Source organism: Macaca nemestrina, chromosome 14 (assembly GCF_043159975.1).
Source record: "Macaca nemestrina isolate mMacNem1 chromosome 14, mMacNem.hap1, whole genome shotgun sequence".
NCBI classification, from domain to species: Eukaryota; Metazoa; Chordata; class Mammalia; order Primates; family Cercopithecidae; genus Macaca; species Macaca nemestrina.
The window spans coordinates 4,324,792-4,350,080 of record NC_092138.1 but is presented as its reverse complement, the minus strand read 5'-3'; the positions used below and the strand labels follow the sequence as shown (position 1 = coordinate 4,350,080).

Here is a 25,289-nt window from a genome sequence, read left to right as displayed (position 1 = left end):
CAGAAATATTCATAGACTCCCTCTTACTCAGATAACAAATACACAACTCCTTAGTTTGAGCATTTAGGGCCTCCTGCCAATAAGTTCATGTTCCTGTCTTGCAGAGCTCTGTGCAACTGCTGTTTCTGTGTTGCCCTTAGGGTCCTGAGGGCCTTGCCTAGAATAATCCTCATGTAATTCCTCTGACAGGAAAGCTGTGCTTTCTTCCATGGCTGTATTCTAAATAACAAAGGCATGATACTACACATAGAGTAGGAATTTGAACACCAAACTGGAATTCTGTGTCCCTGTCTTATTTGACAAAAGTGCACATTATTGGGGAGATGGGGGCGGCATTTTAAAAGGAGCTTGGTATAGCATTAGTAATCGTTAAAAGAAAAGAAAATAGCCTCATCTGTGGCAGTACAGTAGTTTGTTTCTGTGCACACACATCTGAAATACCATTTGTGTAGAGAGAGAGCGAGCAAGCGAGGGCGCAGCCTGACATTAACAAGGGAGGAGGCGGACAATGAGTACATTAGCGGTTGTTGCACTTTCTGTTTTCTTTATATCCTTTATCTTCAAGTTGCAACCTCCCCCTCATCTAGTTCCTTTAAAAATGTGATACTTAGTGAGTTTTCTTTATATGCCTCTGCCAAGACATTATTGAAGCTTCTTTTTTCCCTCACTGCAACAAAAGGCAGAGAATGATGTTTTGAGTTTTTGAGAGGCACGGCTACTATAACTGTCCAGCAGAGGCATAACTAAGAATTGGGTTTTCATATTCTGAAAATGAACACTTGAAGTTAAACGTCTTCTGATAATATATCATCTCTAAAAATATATTTTTTAAATCCAAGTATTTCTTTAATAGTTTTACCAAGAAAAAATAGAAGTGGTTTTGGTTATGAAAAACTGGATGATATTTTGATAATGTTGTAAAACATCCAGTATATCCCACTTTATTACAATTAACTTTTTTCTACACTATTCAAACGAGGAGTAGAAAGGTAATTTTTTTCAAAATATCCAGAGACAGGTTGTGAAAGGAATAACAGAATTTAAGCCTTTTAACATGTATGTAAAAGACAGTTTTTGCATCATGAAGACAGTTTTCTAAATTCACTACAATATTTTGGGGAGTAATTCTTTGAGTGGTTAGATATTTTAAGTGCATTTGAGAAACAAAATTTAGTAATCAATATATTTAAAATTTATATTATTCTTCCCTATATTTGAATAATTTGCCCAAAATGCAATCTATTCATATTGGATTTTGCCTGTTCAGATCTAAGTGGGAATCAGTAGTTTCTTTGTTCGTCGCCATGGAAACCAGTCGGCCAATCTGAATGGCTCTTAGATCATACAGAACGATGCAATGCTCCCTGCTCTCAGTGAAAGTTCCTCACTGAGTAAGTGGGGCTGACTCTTCCCTGCCTCTGGCTCTTGCCTCCCAGTGCCATGCAGGTGCAGGATGCAACTAGGCGGCCCTCAGCCGTGCACTTCCTCAGCTCCTTTCTCCAGGGCCGCCGGCACTCCACCTCAGACCCAATACTGCGGCTGCAGCAGGCCCGGCGGGGCTCTGGCTTGGGCTCCGGCTCTGCCACGAAGCTTCTGTCCTCGTCCTCTCTCCAGGTGATGGTAGCTGTTTCCTCAGTCAACCATGCAGAGGGAAACCCAACTTTCCCCGAAAGAAAAAGTAAAGGTCTCTTTCTTCTTATAGATTGCCATACCTTTGTATGTAAGTTTGAGGAATGGGAATCGGCTGTGTTGTTCTTATACCTTTTTAAATATTGGCAGTTTATTCTATACTATACTTTTTGCTGTCTGTTATGCTAAGTATTTTAGTGAATATATAAGAGGATATAAAATGATCAAATGTTTTGTGTTTTTTAATTTAAAATATAGGTTTGAACAAAACTCATTCTCTTGTAAAACATCTGCTTTTACAGTTTCTTCCTCCTAATTGCCAGTATGTATGGAGATTATTATATGTGAAAGCTGTTTTACATTAAGAGATACACGTCACTTTGATGGGGAAACAGTTTTGTTTTCTTGACAAGATGAAGGCGATTTTGCACTGGCTTGTCATCTGCCATCCTGAGATAAAACGGAGGCTGTTTCCCATGTTACAATTTCATTTGGAGAGTGCAATTTTGAATTTTCCTTTCCTTACATGTTCTAGGAAATTTAGAACGTCCAACACCAAAGTACACAAAAGTAGGAGAGCGTTTACGGCATGTCATTCCTGGACACATGGCGTGTTCCATGGCGTGTGGTGGTAGAGCTTGCAAGTATGAGAATCCAGCCCGCTGGAGTGAGCAGGAACAAGCCATTAAAGGGGTTTACTCATCCTGGTGAGTGATCCTGTTGGTCTTTCATAGCTCTGTTGGATACAGGAAAGACGCTCTGTGTGAGCCAGGAGCCCTGAAGTGTGGGAGGAGCAGTGTGGGACTTTGAAGTCAGGACTTCACTTTGCCAGTCAAGTCTGGCTTTGCCCTAGCTGTGTGTTCTTGGCCTATTGACCCTTGGTTTCTTTATCTGTAAGGTGGAAATAATAAAACCAAAACCATAGGGATTTTCTTAAGTAAGTGAAATGATATATATAAAGTGTATTAAGAAATGGATAATCAGATAGCGCTTAAATTTCAGAAATGTTTAGAAATAATAAAACTGTTCAGCTATAAATTTGAGAAAATTATGAGATACATGTGGAATTTTTCAGTTTCATGCAAGTAAGCTTTAGCTTTTATGTTATTCCTATATTCTATATGAAAAGTCACATTTTCATACAAATACCCTTCAGTCTACCCTAATAAAAGTGGTACAAGTTGTCAGCTCGGTAGAAAACAGAAGATATTTGCTTTTTTTATGGTGTGTAAGTGCAATTAATATTGTTCTTTAATCATACTGCTTTTTAATAAACAGTAAACTAGTCAAATACACCTTTTTGATGTAACATCTGAAAAATTCTGATAAATCACATTTGAAGCATACTTAGAAGAATTCACTGTTAATTCTAATAGTGAATTATTTTATTTATCAAGAACCCATTTTTAAATTAGATATTTGTCAAGTGGCTTATCCAGCTTACAACCTGTACTTTTTCATATTGGATTTGCTCAGTACATCTGTAGTGATATAGTCTGGGGTCCACTGTCATTATTGTTCACTACAGGTCATATTCTGGTCCATCACTATCATACTAATAGTATGAAGAAGGAAACATTCATAGTCCGACAAGAAAATTTCTAATAATGTAGCTTAGGTCATTTGTGTATTTTTGCTTTATTGCTGACTAAATCCTGTGAGTCTTTTTCATCTGGGTCCCATGTTAAACCACATGTCTTCTTTCAGAGGGAAAGGTGTCATTTTGGATCCTGTCCTGCCAGTCTGTGTTATTCCCCTGAGATTCATATGACCCACAACTTCCAACGCACTTACCTTATATATCTCATTAGGCCACTGATGAGAAATTTGAACAGAACAGAGTGAAGCCAGAGCCCAGAGGCCTGACAAGAGTAATAGTCATTTATTGGGCGTCTGCCCATTCATTCATTCAGTAAATATCCATTTGGCTGTAGGCCAGTCAGTGTGCTAGATGCTTTCATACTAATATCTTTTATCGTCGTAAAACTCTTGTGAGCTGTTAATGCCATTTTATCGATGAAAGAATTGAGTTCCAGAGAGACCAAGTAATTTGCCACCAAGCTAGAAAGTAGAAAAGCCAGCATTTGAAACCAAGCCCGACTGACTCTGGAACCCATAATTGTCGCCAAATTACAGTAACTCAGTATTTATTCATAACTGCATGTCAGGATTTGTGCCAAAGGCTTTACATCCACATCATACTGAATTCTCACACCAACCCTGTGAGACAGGCATTATTATCCCCATTTAACACCTTAGGTAACTAAGATTCAAATAGTTGAATAACTAAAAATATCTCCCAGTTGTCCCTTCTCATATAAGTCACTACCCATTGAGTGACAATCCAGACTGTTACCTTCGCCACCAGCTGGGTTTTCTCCATCGTGTCCACTAGAATCTCTTGAGAGTCCTTGAAAATACTTTGCTGGAATCCACAAATAATTTATGTCCTGGAATTTTTTCCAGGGATTTAAGAAGCTAGAGTTTCTTAGAGCTCTAATCAGCCAAAATTGAAGCCGGATTTGTATAAGAATATTCTTACATGGGTACACCAAAATCTCAGAATTCACCACTAAAGAACTCATCTATGTAACCTGAAATCATCTGTACCCCAAAAACTATCAAAATTTTAAAAATTAACCTAAAGAGAAAAAAAGCAAAGTATCTAACAGTGCCTTTACTACACTACCTTTTGTACAAAAAAAAAGCAGAGAAATAAGAATAAATGCTCATATTTGCTTGTATTTGCAAAAAGAAACACTAAGATGATAAACATGAAGTTAATACAAATGACTACATATGGGGAACAAACTGAATGGAGTGGATGAAAACAGGTAAGAGCAAACATTTTAGTGCATACTTTTGTGTATTGTTTTGATTTTATTGAACCATGAAACTGTATTACCTGTTCAAATAAAATTTATACACAAAAAAAGAATATTCTAACAGAGTTGTTGAAATCATAGAAAAAAATCATCGCTCAGGGCTGGAACATCTCTTTGGGCTGGAACCTCCTAGGTTGCAGCACATCTCACCAGTCCCTCCACCCATTTGCAGGGTCACTGATAATATACTGGCCATGGCCCGCCCATCCTCTGAGCTCCTGGAGAAGTACCACATCATTGATCAGTTCCTCAGGTAAATGCTGTATTGTTCACACACGAGTGAGGAATCTCATGTGTTTGTTCTTTCATTGCCTTTGTTTTCAAGTGAAAAAGTGCTTTCATTTTAACCATAGGCAGTGAAGGGTGTATTTCAAATGAGAAATTAAGATTTTGAGGGTAATTAATAATGTTGATTAATGCCAAAAAAGGTTATTTTTTTAAAAATGCTGGTTCCCAACATGACTGACTGCCCTTTTTCCTTTAAGCCATGGCATAAAAACAATAATCAACCTCCAGCGCCCTGGTGAGCATGCTAGCTGTGGGAACCCTCTGGAACAAGAAAGTGGCTTCACATACCTTCCTGAGGCTTTCATGGAGGCTGGCAGTAAGTTCCTCCCACCCTCCTCTCATGAATTATCAAGGGCAGCACTCAGAGGCTTTTCTCTGCTGGGGTCTTAAATTGAAAAGGTGATGGAAATAAATACCTCCTGCATAGTAGTAAGGATCAGAAAAAAATGAGCTACCATTCTCTTTGGTATTGCTGTTGGAAGTATAGGAGTTCTTTGTTCCTGTAAGAGGGATGTTGGGAGGAGACCTCATAGTAATAATGATTAACATTTAATTAATGCCAGCCACTGTTATCTCATTTAACCCCTAAAGCAGTTGTGTAACAAAGTTGTTGTTATTTCTATTTTACACATGAAGCCACATGGGGCTTAGAGAATTACCTACTTGCCTAAGATCACACAGCTTAGAAATGGTAGTCAGGTTTGGAACCTGGACATGCTCCAGGTTTACTGCTGTCCAGCCCTGCTCCCAAAATGACGCCCAGGAATTCTACTTCTAACAATTTCAAAGCCACCTCAATCACAGGAGCTTTGGGATGAAATACATTCAACATGTGTCCTTCAAACCAGGCTGGAAAGGATAAACAATCTTGGAACTTGTTTTAAAGACGCTTATTTACACTGGATAGAAAACCTATATATACTGTCTTAAGCTATTTATCAGTCATTAAGACACATTTCCCTGCTTAAACAAGAGTGTATGCTTTCCCTCCATAGCTGAGTAACTAGAGCATGAATCACTGACTTTATTAATTTGTAATTCTAATTCACCATAAATCTTTCTGGCTGAGTTTCTGCAGGAAATGTCTTCAGTAATATAAAATATGCTTTGTGAGTAAATGTGAACAGTAAAGTTACTGGGAATATAAAATCCCTCTTATTTTATGCAGTGTATGCACTGAGATCTACATGCCTCAGTGTAGATCTGTGTACTTTTCATTAGTGTATGTAATTTCGTTAACTTCCTGTATGTTGATTTTCTTTTCCTTTTCTTTTTTCTTAGTTTATTTCTACAATTTCGGGTGGAAGGATTATGGTGTAGCATCTCTTACTACTATCCTAGATATGGTGAAGGTGATGACATTTGCCTTACAGGAAGGAAAAGTAGCTATCCATTGTCATGCAGGGCTTGGTCGAACAGGTAAGTCCTAAGAGGTGGTTTATTGCCTTGTAGGCGTATTTAAACATAAAAGGAATAAGATTTCCTAATTTGAGGAAAAATGTTTCTCAGAATCTTGTCAAAGCTTTGGAGTCAGGTGGAAGAAGGGAATAAGTTCTGGTGTTCTGTACCACTGTAGGGTGTCTATAGTTAAAAATCATATATAGTTTCAAATAGCTAGAAGGAGGATATTGAATGTTCCCAGCACAAATACATGATAAATGTTGGGGATTATGCATATACTAAATACACTGATCTGGTCGCTATACATCATATGTATTAAAACATCACTATATACCCCATAGATATGTATAATTATTATGTCAACTTTAAAAACTAAATCAAAAATAATTTTAAGGTATTTGAAATACCATAAACAGGTAGTTACAATGACCATATGTATGTCATTTTAAAGTCTTTAGCAACAATGTGAGTTGGAGAAACTGCAATTTGAGAGAAGTAATTGGCTACATTTAGTAAGTGCCAGGGCCAAGCTTTAAATCCGTGGTTGTCTGACTCCAGAGTTCATGTGCTTTCCATTTTTGGAGGTATAAGGGTTTTGTTTGTGAAGAAGAGTCTATCTGTGCCTAGAATTCTATTAAAAAGTCAGTGATTTGACTTAAAACATTCAGCTCAATTTCATTACAGTGCTGATATTAGGGCAAAAATAAAGGCTGTAGGGCTGAAATTTTCATCGTCATCTGATCCAACCACATGCAGCTCAACTCTGTCCACAGTATACCCAGTGTACCTGTGCTCCTGCCAGGGGTCTGCCGCATACCTGGAAGCGTGCTCAGGGGAGGAGACTCAGCTCTGCTTGAGATTGGTAGCTCTTAGGATCAAGCCAAAATCTCACTGTTTGTAGACATTGACATGATAGCTCTGCAGACGTTTTACATTTATACTAAGATCTTCTGTGTCCTAGTGAGAAAGATATGTTATTCCCGACTGTGAACTGGAGAGCTTGCAGTTTTCAGAGGTTCTGATTTTCATATGTAACAAGATGTTCACAAACTTGGGGATCACACAGGTGTATTTGATTTGCCTTTTACTTTAATATTGACTTACATTTGAATTAATTTATTATTACCTTTTCACTAGTAATTATTACCTTTTAACTAGTAATAATCTTACTAGTTATTCCTTTTAATTAGATGTTAATGAGAGTACATAATGTTTATACCATTAAGGCTGGCTTCCTTAAGATTGCTTAATTTTCCATAATTGCTTATGGAAAAATAGACTTATATCATGGTCTGAAGAAAAACACATATTAATATAGGCAAAAATCTGGAAAAAGAATTGCCAGGAGGAAAAGTAGGCTGTGAATATGAATAATCCCCAAAGAAGAAACTGCCATGGTAGGGAAAGTGCCAAGCTGGGATGTGCCAGCAGTTGATGGCAAAGATGGCAGGGTGAGAGGTTCCAAGCACAAAGTGTATGGATTGACTGGATGGAAATTCTCAAGAGCTGTTCAGAGTGGAAAATAGAAACAGGATTTGCTTTCTTCTGTTGGAGTTGAGTAGAACAAGGATAGATGGGCCAGATGATCAGTTTCCCTTCCCTCCTGCACACTTACTCACCTGCATTGTGCTTGTGCTGGCACAGCTCTGGGCTACTGAGATGACTCAGTCATGGGGAGGGGGTGCCACGTAGACATTTAATAAAGTTCTGCGCAGTAAGGAACATGCAATAATAACACCTCTACAAAAAGTCACAAAGTTATCATCATAATTGTCCTTAAAATGTGTCTCTATGTATTTGATTTCTTAATGCATATTCAAATTGTAAATCATCAAAGAGCGATAAATAAAATAAAAATGTAAATTTTTCTCATATCAGTCTTCTCTTCTTCACTGTTTAGGTGTCTTAATAGCCTGTTACTTAGTTTTTGCAACAAGAATGACTGCTGACCAAGCAATTATATTTGTGCGGGCAAAGCGACCCAATTCCATACAAACCAGAGGGCAGCTCCTCTGTGTAAGGGAATTTACTCAGTTTCTAACTCCTCTCCGCAATATATTCTCTTGCTGTGATCCCAAAGCACATGCTGTCACCTTAGCTCAATATCTAATTCGCCAGCGTCATCTGCTTCATGGTTATGAGGCACGACTTCTGAAACATGTGCCAAAAATTATCCACCTAGTTTGCAAATTGCTTCTGGACTTAGCGGAAAACAGGCCAGTGATGATGAAGGACGAGTCCGAAGGACCTGGTCTCTCTGCTGAAATAGAAAAGACCATGTCTGAGATGGTCACCATGCAGCTGGATAAAGAATTACTGAGGAATGACAGTGATGTGTCCAACCCGCCTAACCCCACTGCAGTGGCAGCAGATTTTGACAATCGAGGCATGATTTTCTCCAATGAGCAAGAGTTTGACCCTCTTTGGAAAAGGCGGAATGTTGAGTGCCTTCAACCCCTTTCTCATCTGAAAAGGCGGCTCAGCTACAGTGACTCAGATTTAAAGAGGGCCGAGAACCTCCTGGAGGAAGGGGAGCCTCCACAGACAGTGCCTGTCCAGGTCTTGGTTGGCCACAACCCCAGGCAGCAGAAGCGCATAAGCCATTGTTACATCCCACAGTCTCCAGAACCAGACTTACATAAGGAAGCCTTGGTTCGCAGCACACTTTCTTTCTGGAGTCAGTCTAAGTTTGGAGGGCTGGAAGGGCTCAAAGATAATGGCTCACCAATTTTCCATGGACGGATCATTCCAAAGGAAGCACAGCAGAGTAGAGCTTTCTCTGCAGATGTTTCAGGCCCACACAGCCCTGGGGAACCAGTTTCACCCAACTTTGCAAATGTCCGTACGGATCCAAACCCTACTCACCAGCAAGTGTCTCACTGTCAGTGTAAAACTCATGGTGTTGGGAGCCCTGGGTCTGTCAGGCAGAACAGCAGGACACCCCAAAGACCTCTGGACTGTGGCTGCAGTCTGAAAGCACAGTTCTTGGTTAAACATGAAACCCAGGACAGTAAAGATCTGGCTGAAGCAGCTTCACACTCTACATTACAGTCTGAATTGAGTGCTGAGGCAAGAAGAATACTGGCGGCCAAAGCTCTAGCAAATTTAAATGAATCTGTAGAAAAGGAGGAACTAAAAAGGAAGGTAGAAATGTGGCAGGTATTATTAGTACTTTATTTAATTATAGATATGTTGGAAATATGTCAGGGCAAAAGTGTAATACATTTTCCCAAACTTATTTATTATAGAAATGTGAAGATACGTTTGCATAATACTTAACTTTCAAACTTCAGGTTTCTCATCTCTGATGCAAACCTGATGTTTTAGAAAAAACACAGGATGTTTGTGTGGTTTCATTTAAATCTGCATATGCAAGAAAGCACTTGGTACGATGCTTGACCCACACAAGGCATTGATATTAGTAGCTTCTTTCTTTCTTCCTGGGTCTATGGGGGCAACTGGCCCACAGCAGACAGCATTCGAAACTGACTTGAAGCATCTTTAACCTGAGATCTGGCAGAGGGAACCATACTTTGAGAACCACTGACCTACAGACATAAATAAAATAGTTATTTTCCAAAGCTCATCAATACTAGTGCTGAGCAAGGTCAGAAAAGTGAGGCTGTCTCCTTGGCATCCCCTCCTTCAGACTTGCCAATCCCGCTCTAATAGGGCAACTATGGGAAATCAGGAGAGCAAGTGGGTGGAACCACAGATTCCTACGTGCCATTCACTTTGGCTGAGATGAGGTCTTTGGGGTCCATTTCTTAGCTTTTACTTCAATTAGAATGTAAATTTTTAACCCTTTTTTGTGTTGTGCTTTTACTAGGATACAGTCATAAGTCAGCCATACTTTCTTTGCCCTGAATGAGCGAGCACCTGTTCTCGAGAAAAGATAGGCCTTATAAACCTAGCTATCAGAAACAGCTAAACTAACCCAAAAGGAGGCTGACTTGGACTGTCGTGAATCACCAAAATCTTGACTTTTGAGACCATAACCTACTGTGAATTATTTTAATAGCTCACTTTCATAGTCTGCCATTGATTAAACAAGGCATATACAATTTCTGAGTGCCAGTATCTCTTCAGGTGCAGAGGCATGAAAAATAAGTTTGGAGCTTCACACTAACTTACAACTATATAATGAGAGGAAAGAACTTTTGGTAAAAATTTTATTCTTCAGAATTGTGTTTTGCCTATCCAATAGTTAAATGTATTGCTTTCTTCCAAAATGACTTGTTTTCTTTATTTTCTGCTCCAAACTGAAAAAGTTTCTTTATTTTCTGCTCCAAACTGAAACATTCAGTCAGCAAATGTTTCCTGGGCATTACTGGGTGTTAAGAGTTAGCAAGCAAGAGAGTCTTCTATTTTAGATGAAAATCTCGCACCCTCACTCCTGGGTCAGCCCCAGTGGCTGTGCGAGCTCTGCCTGTGGTGATGAAGTGTTCAGGACTTGGTTTGGGCCAGACTGTACGTAGAGTATATGAAAGCATTTTCTGGAGGTGAACACAGACCTTTAATCAGGATAGTTTTGTGGTTTTTTTTCCTTTCTAGATTTTATTTTAGGACTTTTAGTCATCAAAAAATCAGCTGAATTCTGGAAAAGAATAAAATGAACATTATTTGAATAGTATAATGCCATCCATGCCTGTACTAGACCATTTCACATATATTATTTCATGTGATTTTTCACAATTATCATAGAACATATCTGTGAGGCAGATGATACTATTTCTACAGTCTTTGTTAATCTTATGAATTCAGTGTCACAGATGAGGATGCTAAAGGTCACGAAGGTTAGAGGGTAAGTGACTTGCTCAGGGTCACGTGGCGTTCATGTGGCAGAGTCAGGGTACAGCTCATGTGTTTAATACTTTCCATTATCCCAGGATTCTTGGCTAACCTCACTGGAAAGCCTCAGGAAACATCATGATAAGATAGTCATTTTACTAAGAGGGTTTTTGAGTAGTGTCAGTTCTGCCCAGATTGTCTGCTTCATAAGATTGAATCAAGAGCTACTTTGTTTTATACATGATCTATGGGATAGGAAGGACTGTCAATAACAATGTATTGGCGTATTCATAAGATAATAAAAACAAACCCAGTACCAGAGGGCCCTTGTGGTGTAACAGAAACAGCACAGTCTCTGGAGTAAGACAGAACTGGGTATGAACACCCCCTTTGCCATTTTCTAGCTTTTGGCTCGTAGGTGAGTTATTTCATCTTTCTTGAGCCCCAATGCATTTACCGGTGAGGAAGCTCCCTGCTGGGTGCCATTTGAGAGTTAGAGATAAGACAGGCATTACAGTTTCAGTCCCACTGTGTGCATGTAGTAAATATTGGATAGGTGAATGAACGAGTGAATGGTAGCAATTATTACACTTACTTCTATTGTAAAAATGTATTTGACTCACTGAAACATAAATCTGAACCCTATCAGAAATTCATTAAAATCCTTATCTCACTTTTCCTTTGCTCTCTGTGAGGTAAAGTTTTAAAATCTCATGCTTAAATTTTCTCTAAGCAATTGGAGTATCAGAAAAACTTTCCAGTTATTTTCCCTATGTCAGATTTCAGGCTTATTGTTAAATCCTACATAGGATTCTAAAAAGATATTTCAAAGAAGTACATATGCCCCATTTACCAACTTTCAAGCACCTTCATTTTATTTTTGCAGACTTCGAAGCTCAGTCAAAGCCTTTCCTTAGACCCCAGGTTAATGTATAAATGTTCCCTTATTTCTACTTTTTTGTCTACCATCTACTTTATTGCAAAAAATAGTTCTGTTTTGTTCACCAGAAGCCTGAAAAGGAAGGCTCTTCTGAACTGTTTCTGTGGTTTCTGAATAAAGTAGAGAACTTGGATTAACTAAGCCCTTTCTCTGTGCTATAAGCTTTAACCGACCTTATCTCAGTCAGTCAGCCCAACAACTTGTGAGGCAAGGGATGAGTTTCATAGAGAGAAACTGAGGCTCACAGAATTCAATGTCTTAGTCCAGTGTCCAGCCTGGAAGTAGAGAGGCTGGGAGGGGTCCCCGTTCTGCACCCGAGAGCCTGAGTCTTTCACTCTCGTGGGCAGTGCGAGAATCATGCAGTGTCAACTGGTGCACCTCTCTCTCCTCTCCCTGTCTCTATCTCTGTTTGTCTGTCTCTTTCTCTTCCTTTTTAGAAAGAGCTTAATTCCCGAGATGGAGCTTGGGAAAGAATATGTGGCGAGAGGGACCCTTTCATCCTATGCAGCTTGATGTGGTCTTGGGTGGAGCAACTGAAGGAGCCTGTAATCACCAAAGAGGATGTGGACATGTTGGTTGACAGGCGAGCAGATGCCGCAGAAGCACTGTTTTTATTAGAGAAGGTAAAGTGGCTGTAGGACCAGTTAATGACTGTAACTGAAGCCCTTAGTTTTTCACACAGAAAAAAAAATCCATTATAAAAAAGGGAATTCATACAGAACCCCAAATCTAAGTCTAATTTAATAGTTTTTCTAAGAGAAGAGAAGAAACTGATACCCAGTGTAAACGCTTAGAAAATACAAAAATAAAAAATAAAAAGGAGAACTATCCATAGTCCTGGGAGAGGCACTGCAAACATTTTCAAATCTTTTAAACTTATCAATATGTATATTAACTTGTTAAAAATCATTTTAACATGTAAGTTTGTTTCATTTTTGCTTAAAGTTATAGCTGTTTTCCCGCAAATAACACAAGCTTTTCATAAATATTGACTGTAACAGATATGATGCTATAACACGAGACTGTGCCATAATTAACCACTTTTTCATTGTTGGGTGTTTGTTTCTACTTATTTGCTGTGAGCATGCATATGAGAAAAATATGAAGGAGGTTGGGATATGCACTCATTCGTGTTTTTAAAAAGGGGTAGGTGTCACACATACATGTATATGTAATTTGTATGTGTAAAATACAAATGTTTTCTATATTTTATGTATAAAATATATATGTTTAAAATGGAGAAAATATGTATATATGTATAAAATATAGAAGGAGAAATAAGAAACTGGTAATAGTGATTACCTTTAGGAAAAGATATTAGAAGACAATGGATTTAGGAAACAGGAGAAATTGTATGAATCCTTTTATACAATTTATCATTTTTATCCATACAGTGATACTAAATTTTCAGTTTAAAATAGGCTTTGTTTTTGTTTTGGTTTGGTTTTTTTTGAGACAGTTTCGCTCTTGTTGCCCAGGCTGGAGTGCAATGGCACGATCTCAGCTCACCGCAACCTCTGCCCCCTCGGTTCAAGCGATTCTCCCGCCTAGCCTCCCAAGTAGCTGGGATTACAGGCATGTGCCACCATGCCCGGCTAATTTTGTAATTTTAGTAGACAGGATTTCTCCATGTTGGTCAGACTGGTCTCAAACTCCCAACCTCATGTGATCCGCCCACCTCGGCCTCCCAAAGTGCTGAGATTACAGGCGTGAGCCACCGTACCAGGCCTGTTTTTGTTTTAAGAAACAATGTTATCGAATAACCAACCTTGAGTTACCTACTATGCTGCATGTAAACATCTCCTCAGTTTCTAAATTTCACTAAAAATCTTCTGCTGTTACTACACAGACACACACACACACGGACACATATGGATGGATGCACACACAGACATACAGATACATGCGCTCACACACATGTACACAGATACAATACACAATACACAGACATGTGCGTGCCTGCACACACAGACACTCACACACCACAGTTACCCAATACACATCTTTCAAGAAATAATTTTTCCTGTATCTGAAGTCCTTTTCTTAGGATATTTTCTCAGCAATTAAATCACAAACATAAAACAGGAGACGATGAGAAGGGAGATTAATGTTTGGTAGGTGACTGGGCCAAGCCCTTCAGGACATAATTTGCATTTTCTCTTCTGTTTATCTCAATACCCCTTAGAGGTAGAGGCCCGTTTCACAGACAAAGAAAGCTGAGGTTGCATGCCCGAGGTTGGCACCACATGTCAGAGCAGAATTCAAGCTCAGACCACTCTGGCACAAAGCCCATGTGCTCTCTATTACATAAGGCTGCCTGTTTTATACTACTTCACCCTCACCCCATGTACAGGGCATTTATATTGCTTCACGTTTTTTTTTTTTTTTTTTTTTGAGACGGAGTCTCGCTGTGTCGCCCAGGCTGGAGTGCAGTGGCGCGATCTCGGCTCACTGCAAGCTCCGCCTCCCGGGTTCCCGCCATTCTCCTGCCTCAGCCTCCTGAGTAGCTGGGACTACAGGCGCCCGCCACCTCGCCCAGCTAGTTTTTTGTATTTTTAGTAGAGACGGGGTTTCACCGTGTTAGCCAGGATGGTCTCGATCTCCTGACCTCGTGATCCACCCGCCTCGGCCTCCCAAAGTGCTGGGATTACAGGCTTGAGCCACCACGCCCGGCCTTGCTTCACGTTTTTTACTTTCATAGGCATCATTGTAATGATAATTTGTGCTTGCAGGTGTTTCTTTATTATAGATTATGCTCTTGTAGGTTTTCAGAATTGAAATTAGTGGGTCTCTGTACATTACATCTTGGATATGTATTGCTGAAGGTGATGGAATTTCTCCTTTGCTAAGGTGAACAGCCCCCAGGAGTGAAGTCAGTGGGCGCATTTTTAGGTAGCTTACCCCCTTAGGTTGGAGGCTAAGCACTTAAGCACTGCATTGCTCCTGGGGGACTGGGGTTGCCCTTGTCCTTTTCTTTGTCTACCCCCTCCCTCCATATCATCTGCAGTGGCTGGGTACCCAGATCCCGACCACTCAGTGCCCAGTTAGTTAGTCCGTGTATCTCTATGACATGTCGCCATCTACTAGACAACTGACATGATTATATCCAGAAACAACAAGAATGGGAAAATCTATTCAATTCACGGCAAGAGAAACACTTGGTTTAAAATTGCACTGATCTTCAAATTTAGTTTTACTTTGTGAAATAGCTAGCCAGCTTTGATATTATCTCCTGAAAACTTTTCAAATTATATTAACACATAATAATAAACATTTGTTGATGTTTAGATATTTTGTTAGATATTTTGCATTTGACATTACGAGTACTTGGTCACAAACCAATTCTTGACTCTAAGATAGTTTTGAATCGATTTATTGAGGCGTTTTTTGAACACATTTTTAAAATTTTGATTTCTACAAAAACAGGGACAGCACCAGACTATTCTCTGCGTGTTGCACTGCATAGTGAACCTGCAGACAATTCCCGTGGATGTGGAGGAAGCTTTCCTTGCCCATGCCATTAAGGCGTTCACTAAGGTGGGTCACACTCTTCTTTCCCCTCTCTGAACCACAGATCAGCATCATCTTTGTAAATCAGAATCCAGAGGTCACCATCCTCCTCTAAAATAAAACATGTATGTGTACGTTTTCCCTTCATGGAAATCTGTTTGACATTTCTTCTAAGTAGTTGCAGAGTTTTAACCAAAAAAAAAGTTTCCAAACAATGATCTTAGGAAAAACTGAACTGTGGGTTTTTTTGAAGGAGAATGTTGGAACAAAGAGCTTTTATATAAAAGAAAGAGAGAAACAACTGAGTATTGAATACATATTTTTAGATCATGTGCCTAATCAGAATCAGAGAATCTTTGCTTGTCGAGCCAGTTCTACCTTGGGTTTAAGTAAGAAACCATTTATTGAAAAGTAAACATCCCACATTGCTGATTCAGTACTGAGTCCTGGTTGGCAAACCCTAAGGAAAGAGTTAAAAAAAAAACAAACAGGTTTTATTTCTAAAAGCCCATCCTTTTGGATGCAGCAGTTTTTCCTGGCTGAAGAAAGAAGAAGCCAGGTTCTTACCGAGAGAAAAGTTTCCCCTTACCCCATCAACTATAATTTGTTTATTACTTCTCATTGATATGAAAGTATCTATAATTTGTTTGTTACGTCTCATTGATATGAAAGTGTCGTTAAAGAACCCAGCTTTTGAATGACAACATCTGTGGTAACATTAATAAGTTATTAATTATACTCATTCACAAGTTGTGAAGATTCTTCCTTTTTAATATTTGTCCAGTCTGCTTCCCCTCCACTCTTTCCAGAGTGATGTTCTTACTTCAGGCCTTCCTTTTTCCTCATCTGGATTCTATGGCACTAACCACTGACATCTTTTCAATCTGTTCTCAACTGTTTCCAGAGTCAGTAGTCTCAAATCCAAACCACGTGGTCCTTTACATCTGTATTTACATTTTCATAGACTGAAAGGCTACCCTCCATGTGAAGAAGGTTGTAGTTTGGTGTTTAAGAAAGTAAACAGAGCCGGGAATGGTGGCTCATGCCTGTAATCCCAGAACTTTGGGAGGCTGAGGTGAGCAGATTATGAGATCAGGAGATCGAGACCATCCTGGCCAACATGGTGAAACCCCATCTCTACTAAACTACAACAATTTAGCTGGGCGTGGTGGAGGGCACCTGTAGAATGTTCAAGAATGGCTTGAACCCGAGAGGCGGAGGTTGCAGTGAGCCAAAATCGCGCCACTGCACTCCAGCCTGGCAACAGAGTGAGACTCCATCTCAAAAAAAAAAAGGTAAACAATTCAGACCATTGTTAATATTAATAAGGAGTTTTTTTGCAAATAGGATATACAGTGTAGTTATAGATAAAATTAAATTCTGAGCTTCACTGAAAAAAAATCTTAAGATTGGTCTCTCTGAAAGCAGTAGGAATTCTTTACAACTTCTGTTGGCCTTTTAAGGGGATATGAAGGAAAAGTTAGAGATAGCAATTGTTCAAAATCCGTCTATAGAAAATGTTAGGAGACAGTTTTCCTTGGGTCTCTCAGGTCTCTTCATAGTCTGATGAGCAGATGCCCTGACCACTGTCTTTGGGGATCAACTCTTCACTAGTGTCTGGAGAGCTCTGCCTGGAGAACAGAAGGCACATGTTCTGACTTCCCGGATAATAAAAATGTTTCCCTTCGGGGCAAAGGTTGGCAGAATTTTTTGCAGCCCCCTTGTGAAACATTGGAGTTTCCTAAGCTTGGGGCTCCTCAGCTATGAGGCAAACCCCGTGCTTGTGCAGCCTCCACCTAGGCCCCTCTGCATTGCCCCCATGAGACTTGGGAGACAAAGAGAACCCATGTGAACATGAAGCACGTGCAGCTGTGAGAAATAAAAGTTGTCTGTCTCTGACCCAGAAATCTCGTATCTTCTACCAGTGTCCGTAACACTGGCAAGCTAACAGGTCAAAGTCAGATCCTTTACAGTTGTTGACAGAGGGAACAACCTTCCATTTTCAAAATTTATCAGAGGAGAAATTCCAGAAGGAGAGAAGCAGTGATTGTGTGACCCTGATTCTTTCCCAGGGAGTCACACACTATTCTGGGAAGGGGGCTGAGGATGGGTACTTGCTCTGGTTCTCAGTTCTGCCATCACTCCTAACCCAGAGTATGGTAAACTTGGGTGAAAAAATGCAAATATGTGTAAATAGTGCTCTCCCATCAAGGGGAAAGGAAATTTACCTTTATCAAGGTGGGGTTTGTTTATTTGTTTGTTTTTTGAGACAGGGTCTCACTCTGTCGCCCAGTCTGGAGTGCAATGGCACAATCTCAGCTCCCTGCATCCTCTGCCTCCTGGGCTCATGCATTTCTCCCACCTCAGCCTCCCAAGTAGCTGGACAACAGGCACGTGCCACCATGCCTGGCTAATTTTTTTAAATTTTTTGTAGAGATGAGGTTTTGCTCTATTGCCCAGGCTGGTCTCGAACTCCTGGGCTCAAGCGACCCTCCCACCTCCGCCTCCCAAAGTGCTGGGATTACAGGCATGAGCCACCACGCCTGACCAGTTGAGGTTTGTATATATGTGCCAAACATATGTTAGACTCACAGATACGCTATCCTATGAAGGTGGGTATTATTATCTCTGTTTTACAAAGGAGGAGATCGAGGTCCAGAGAGGTTGGGTATGAGATGAGGGCACATAGCTAGCAGGTGGGGAGCTGGGCTTCTATTCACGTCACTCTGATTCTGTCCAGAGTGGCCACAGGGCCTCTTAGCAGGACGTATACAGCTGATGTGCTGTTTTAATACAGGAAACTTTTCCCTTACACCGTCAATAATAGTCTCAAAAAATTCACTTCACACCCACTGTTGACTTGCTTCATGTCTGGGTGTGTATAATTAGACTAAATATCCAGGCACTAGATTTAATTTTGGGGTTTTCATTCATAAGTTTGGTATTGACATGGTTGGCAGTTCTAATATAGTCTTTCAACTAAAATGTGTGAAATTTATTATGTGTATGTATTTTATATAGAGTTTTGTTCGTAAGTCTGTTTTTTTCTCCACCCCCTCCTTCTCTCAAAATAGGAACTAGTTAAAATTCTTGTTACAGTGTCCTGAATATAAATTTCTTTATCACCAGGTTAATTTTGATTCTGAAAATGGACCAATAGTTTACAACACCCTGAAGAAAATATTTAAGCACACGCTGGAAGAAAAAAGAAAAATGACAAAAGATGGCCCTAAGCCTGGCCTCTAGCTTTCCCTCGTGGTGAATATTTCAGACCTAACGATCCAGATAGTATCTCGGTTCATATGTGAATAAGTCGAAGTTTGTGGGGCTACTTTTTCTCATAGCACTTTATTTTGAATGTCGTTGATTTGTGCTGAGAATGGTTGTCCCTATTTGAACCAATTATTTATTTTTAAATATCCTTGAGCTACATTTTTGTTTTGAAAAATTGCCATAAATTTGGTGCCACTTTCTTTATTTGACTGAGTTAATATTATTGCATTAACATTTTAAGTATATAGTGTTTACATTCTTATTCCTTTTGACGTTTTGGAAATAATCATAACTTGTCTTTCCAAAATAACCATTTTCTTGATGGAACTCTTCCTAGAGTTTTTACCAAATAGCTAACTTCAGTAGTAAAACCTCATTGTGTGTCCATTCCCCCACAAATGAACTAAGAAAGTCACCAAGTGTCTTAAGCTGTTTTATATTTGTTACGAAGAAGGCTATTGCTATAATATTTTTAAAGGGTCTTTTTTAACTTTGAAATTTTTTGTTTTTCCTTTTCTTTTTATGAATGTAACAGAGGGTTTCAAAGCATATTATTTTTCAGAGAGATTTAGTTTTACTTTAATGGCGTGACCGTGAAGTGGTTGGGATTTTTTACTTGTAGAAAGTAGACTTGCTGTTTGTCAGATTTCCAAACAACCTTGCCAGCCTTGGCTGTCAAAAGGAGGCAGGAGCAGTTCTCAACACACCAAGCCTTATTCCCACTCCCTTGGGTTGCTGCTAAGCCAAATAGCATCTTTACAGAGAGGAAGTGGGATCAGAGGCAGGAAGTGTGGGAAGTTGCTAAGAAGCAGGGCTTGCCTCTGTCCTCCCAGGGACTCCACAGGGACATTCGTGCAGGGCAGGGGCTCTGTGCCAGCCCTACTCTGTGAGGTGCCACAGCCACTCTGCAGAGGTGACTCTTGGAGCTGGAGGAAGTCAAGACTGGGCCACTGTTTGTGCTGATGGTGAATTAGCATGAGCAGTGTGGCCCTGGCCCCACACTCCCAAATCTGCCACTCTATAAACCCACTTGCCTCAAGGTTCGATACTTGGCTGCTTTCTTACAATGAGAATTAAGATTTTTAAACTGAAGTTGACCATACAGGTTGCATTAGCCCTAACTGGCTTCATGTAAGAAGGGTGGCTGCCTAGACTAGTTCCTTGTAAGCTGAACCATCAATTAGCAGTTGAAGCCATACTTTTATTTAAATTAATATGTGGAGATACCAGAGGCCAAGCCACAGAGAGGATAATAGTTTTTCCCAGTAAAGGTGATATTAATCAGACTAATTTCAAACTAAAGAAGTTACTACCTAAAGACAGAATTCAGGGGAAGCGAGACTCATTTAGAACAAATGAAATTTCTCCAGTCCTACATTTCTGAATTAACCTCTAGCACATCAAAAATATTTCAGTCATTATCAGTCTCACTAACTCTAATGCCAAATGCTAAATGCAGTGTTCTTTCACACTGTTTTAATTTTCTTGGGAAATCAAGTCCAATGGATGTTAATTAAGTGGGTTGCCCATCCTCTTTATGACGGCATTAAGAGAGCACTGTGCTGTCAAGTGCCTGGCCTGGGAAAGAAGGGGAAGAAACAATTGCATTTTATCCAAAGGTACACTATAAAAATACAGTTTTGGCTGGGCGCGGTGGCTCAAGCCTGTAATCCCAGCACTTTGGGAGGCCGAGACGGGCGGATCACGAGGTCAGGAGATCGAGACCATCCTGGCTAACACGGTGAAACCCCGTCTCTACTACAAAATACAAAAAAACTAGCCGGGTGAGGTGGCGGGCGCCTGTAGTCCCAGCTACTCGGGAGGCTGAGGCAGGAGAATGGCGTGAACCCGGGAGGCGGAGCTTGCAGTGAGCTGAGATCCGGCCACTGCACTCCAGCCTGGGCGACAGAGCGAGACTCCGTCTCAAAAAAAAAAAAAAAAAATACAGTTTTTACCAAAAAAAAAAGATGTTTGTTCTCATCTCAGTTGGCCTCATTTGGGCAAGTGACCCACAGGTCTTTTGGCGAGTTCGCTATTTGCCTGTTGAAATACTTGTTTCAACTTAGAGAACAGTTATGATGTGACCTTAGCATTGCACGACTAAAATTCTAAGCCTGAAACCTGAAAAAAGAGATATGACAAGGGAAATTAATCAGGCTATATATAAGTATTGTATTTATTTGAATAAAAGCAAAAAGAACAACCCATAATCCTAGTCTTGTACTTCTTTACCTTGATGCTCTAGGACATCTGATGATAAAGACAAGGTTTTGCTCTTAGATTTTCCTGACAGACAGATTGAGTTGTCGGCTGAGTCACTGAGCCAAGCTCTAGTTAGTTCAGACTCCTTCTGTCAGTTCAGCATGACCAAACACTGGGGGGTTGGGATAGGTGAGTTCTAAGAGGAATAGCTGAGGAAAATCTCCAAGCTGACAAGATTCCTACCTTCCCATATTTGGATGAGGAGTTCTTTGTAGCCCAGAGGACAGAAATCTCACCTATTGGGAGAAGTGATAAGGTTGAAAAATTCAGTTCAACAGAAATAGGAAGGTTAAGGGCACACACATATTAAGAACTTACCATGGGCCAGCCATATCCGTTACCTCGCTGAATTATCTTGACAGAGAGAAGTCTTTTTTATTTCATTTATTTATATATATATATATATATATATATATATATTTTTTTTTTTTTTCGAGATGGAGGTCTCACTCTGTAGCCCAAGCTGGAATGCAGTGGCATGATCTTAGCTCACTGCAACCTCCGCTCCCAGCCTCAAGCCATCCTCCCACCTCAGCTTCCTGAGTAGCTGGGACTACAGGCACACGCCATCACATCCGGCTATTTTTTTTTGTAGAGATAGGGTTTTGCCATGTTACCCAGGCTTGTCTTGAACTCCTGAGCTCAAGTGATCCTCCCACCTCGGCCTCCCAGAGTCCTGGGATTACAGGTGTGAGCCACTGCACCTGGCCTGAGAAGTCTTAATCATAACTGTATGACGTGAGATGTGGAGTCTGATGGACCCTGTGCTATGCCCTCCTCTCTGCTCATGTTAACTGCCTATGGGACTCTTAACCTGGCAAAGCTGCCCAGTCAAAGTGCCTTCTCAGGGACCTTGAGGTCCCTTTAGCACTAAATGTTATGATGGCATTAAGAGAGCACTGTGCTGTCCATAACTTAGTAAAAATATTACACATCTGTCCTCTGGAAAAGGCTGAACCAGCTCTATTACTATCATATGATGCTCTCTAGTATATCACACTTAGAGGAAGTACATGATTTCTTGCCACTATTGCCTTTTCTTACTTCAGAGAGCTTAATAATGCCCTTTGAGACAAATTGCTGCTGGTAGTAGAGCTCGCTTCATTTATTTATGTAACTCAGAAAATCTGTGCTGAGTTACTTAGTCATATCTTCAACCAGCTTCCCAGCGTCATCACTCTGGATTCCATGAAAACCACCATATATCATAATTCAATAGAGATAAAGTTTCTCTATTTTCTCTTAAATGGAGAATGCTTGCTGATATGATTGGGTGCTATTTCAGGCCAGTCTCCAGATGTCTGAAAAAATATCCAGGGACAATATAATGTAGATTGAGTGCAAGCCACAAGTTCTTGACATCTAACAGCTCCCATGTAATTGGGAGGTCCATTTAAAAATGACAGCTTACTCATAGGATCTTTATTATTGTTCCAAATTAACAAGCATTAGTATATTTTCAGTGCAGGTAAATCAAGAACAACATTCTCTTTGATGCTTTTTATGAATGGCACAAGATTAGCATGTTACCTAAGAGAGCTTTTCTCAATGCTAGATGGCTGCAAATTGTTTATAGATAAAGTAGCAGGAGAAAAATTCAACAAAATCCTGTTTCTCAGTGATGCATTATTTTTTTAGTTATGCTTTTAGGCATGAGCTAATCTCTGATTACCTCAACACTGACAATAAAACTGATTTATAAGTAATCACAATGGAACCATTCAGTGTTGGAGCTTGACAAGCCTTTGTTCAAAGCTTGTCACTAAAAATAATGTCCCAATAAGACTTAAATGTCATAAAACCTTTTGCAATGAAAATAAAAGTTTCATACATCCACTGAAACTTATACAGTAAGAGAAGCCTGCTAAGCCCTTGCCTCTCGGCTTTCTTCATTAAAATGAAAAGATATTTTACTCTTGAGATTGCCTATTTTAGAGAAAAATTACATTTTGAAGATGGGTTCCTACTTACCTGATCTTTAGAAAGCAGTCTGACATTAGCCTCTGGTTTTGATTTAATGAGTTGCTTTATCATTTTTTTTTTCTCGTCTTAAAAATTAAAACAGACCAGGCATGGTGGCTATAATCTTAGCACTTTGGGAGCCGAGCCAGGCAGATCACAAGGTCAGGAGTTTGAGACCAGCCTGGCTAATAGGGTGAAACCCTGTCTGTACTAAAAATACCAATTTAGCCAGGCGTGGTGGTGGGCGCCTGTAGTCCCAGCTACTTGGGAGGCTGAGGCAGGAGAATCGCTTGAACCTGGGAGGCGGAGGTTGCAGTGAGCCGAGATCACGCCACTGCGCCCCAGCCTGGGCAACAAAGCGAGACTCTGTCTCCAAAAAAAAAAAAGAAAAGAAAACAAACTACTGAGACTTTTGATTTAGGCTGAACCACAGGGAGTGGCCAATTTTTGGTAAAAAATGATCAAGTACTGGCCATTTCATGTGGTTCAACCTAATATCAAACTCAGTATTTCCAGGACTAATAGGTGACATTTCCTGAATTAATTTTGGTAGGTTTAGATTAGGTGGTCAATTATTTTCTCAGACTCTCCTGTGTGCCCACAGCAGAGTTCCAGCACAACTGTAAGCAACAAATACGACACATATTCTTTCAGCAACATGTCTGTGCCGCTTCTGCTTGGCCCTCTGCTAGTTCTGGGGACACACAGGAATTATGTATTCAGTCATTCATCCCTCTAGGAGTCATGTTGCCTATCCCTCAAAATTCATGTGTTGGAAACTTAATTCCCAATGCAACAGAATAGGAAGGTGCAGCCTTTTAGGAGGTGTGTAGGTCATGAGCGCTCCACCCTCATGAATGAGCTAATATTATTAGTAAAAGACCTGATGGAGGGAATTCTTTTTTGCTCTTCCACTTTGTCATGTGAGGACACAGCATGCTCCCCTTCAGATGGCGCAGCATGTGAGGCACCATGTTGGAAGCAGAGAGCAGCCCTCACCAGATGGCAGTGCCCTGATCTTGGCCTATCCAGCCTCCAGAACTGTGAGAATAAATGTCTGTTTAAGTTGCCCAGCCTGTGGACTAAGACCACGATTGGTACCAGGGGAGTGGGGTGTTGCTAAAACAAATACCTAAAAATGTGGAAGCGGCTTTGGAACTGGGTAATGGGTTGAGGCTAGAAGAGTTGTGAAATGAAAGCAGGAAAAAGCTTGTATTGCCATGAGTGGAGCATTAAGGGTGATTCTGGTGAGGGCTCAGAAGAAGAGGAGAGCTGTGGGGAAATTCTCACTCATTCTCCTGAGAAACTGCGTAAGTGGTTTTGAACCGAATGCTGATAAAAATATGGACTGTAAAGACCATTCTGATTAGGTCATAGACAGAAATGAAGAATATCACTGGAAACTGGGGAAAAGGAAACTTGTTACAAAGTGGCAAAGAACGTGACTGAATTATGTCCATGTCTGTGTTCTAGGACCTTGTAAGGGGCAGAACTTAGGAGCAATGAACTAGAATATTTGGCAGAAGAAATTTCTAAGCAGGGAAGTGTTCAGGATGCTGTGTGGTTTCTCTTAACTGCTTATGTTAAAATGTTAAAATGGGAGAAGAGAAATTATTTAAAGACAGAATTTATAATTCAAAGGGAAGCAGAACACCAAGATTTGGACAATTCTTAGTCCAGCCATGTAAAGAAAAAGATTTAGACAATTCTCAGCCCAGCCACGTAAAGAATAAAAAAGTATGTGTGATGGCTCATGCCTGTAATCCCAGCATTTTGGGAGGTTGAAGCGAGTGGATCACTTGAGGTCAGGAGTTCGAGACCAGACTGGCCAACATGGTGAAACACCGTCTCTACTAAAAATACAAGTTAGCTGGGCGTGGTGGCAGGCGCCTGTAATCCCAGCTATTTGGGAGCCTGAGGTAGGAGAATCACTTGAACCCGGGAGGCAGAGGTTGCAGTGAGCTGGGTTGGCACCACTGCACTCCAGCCTGAGTGACAGAGTGAGACTCCATCTCAAAAAAAAAAAGAAAAAAAAAGGAGTTTTAGGCCGGGCATGGTAGCTCATGCCTGTAATTTCAGCACTTTGGAAGGCCGAGGTGGGTAAATCACTTGAGATCAGGAGTTCGAGACCAACCTGGCCAACATGGTGAAACCCCATCTCTACTAAAACTATTAAAAAAAAAAAAATTAGCCAGACATTGTGGCAAGCACCTGTAATCCTAGCTACTCGGGAAGCTGAGGCAGGAGAATCACTTGAACCCAGGAGGTGGCGTCTGCAGTGAGCCAAGATCGCATCACTGCACTCCAGCCTGGACAACAGAACGAGACTTTGTCTCGAAAAAAAAAAG

General features: G+C 40.4%; 1 protein-coding gene across 16 annotated transcripts in view; it reads left to right on the top strand.

Moving 5' to 3' along the window:
• Window positions 1–25,289, top strand: part of LOC105498881 (protein tyrosine phosphatase domain containing 1) — a 133,103-nt gene that overhangs the window by 61,226 nt on the left and 46,588 nt on the right. For 4 of the 16 annotated variants that reach the window (XM_071077530.1, XM_071077527.1, XM_071077528.1 and 1 more), the window contains 7 exons: window positions 2,165–2,336; window positions 4,687–4,767; window positions 5,000–5,118; window positions 6,084–6,221; window positions 8,104–9,362; window positions 12,372–12,557; window positions 15,361–15,471. In XM_071077530.1, the coding sequence (XP_070933631.1) occupies window positions 2,165–2,336; window positions 4,687–4,767; window positions 5,000–5,118; window positions 6,084–6,221; window positions 8,104–9,362; window positions 12,372–12,557; window positions 15,361–15,471 (2,066 nt within the window). Of the gene's footprint in view, window positions 1–1,201; window positions 1,685–2,164; window positions 2,337–4,686; window positions 4,768–4,999; window positions 5,119–6,083; window positions 6,222–8,103; window positions 9,363–12,371; window positions 12,558–15,360; window positions 15,472–18,573; window positions 20,360–25,289 lie in introns of those variants that run through there. The other 12 variants (XM_071077532.1, XM_071077533.1, XM_024786756.2 and 9 more) reach the window with 11 other exon arrangements.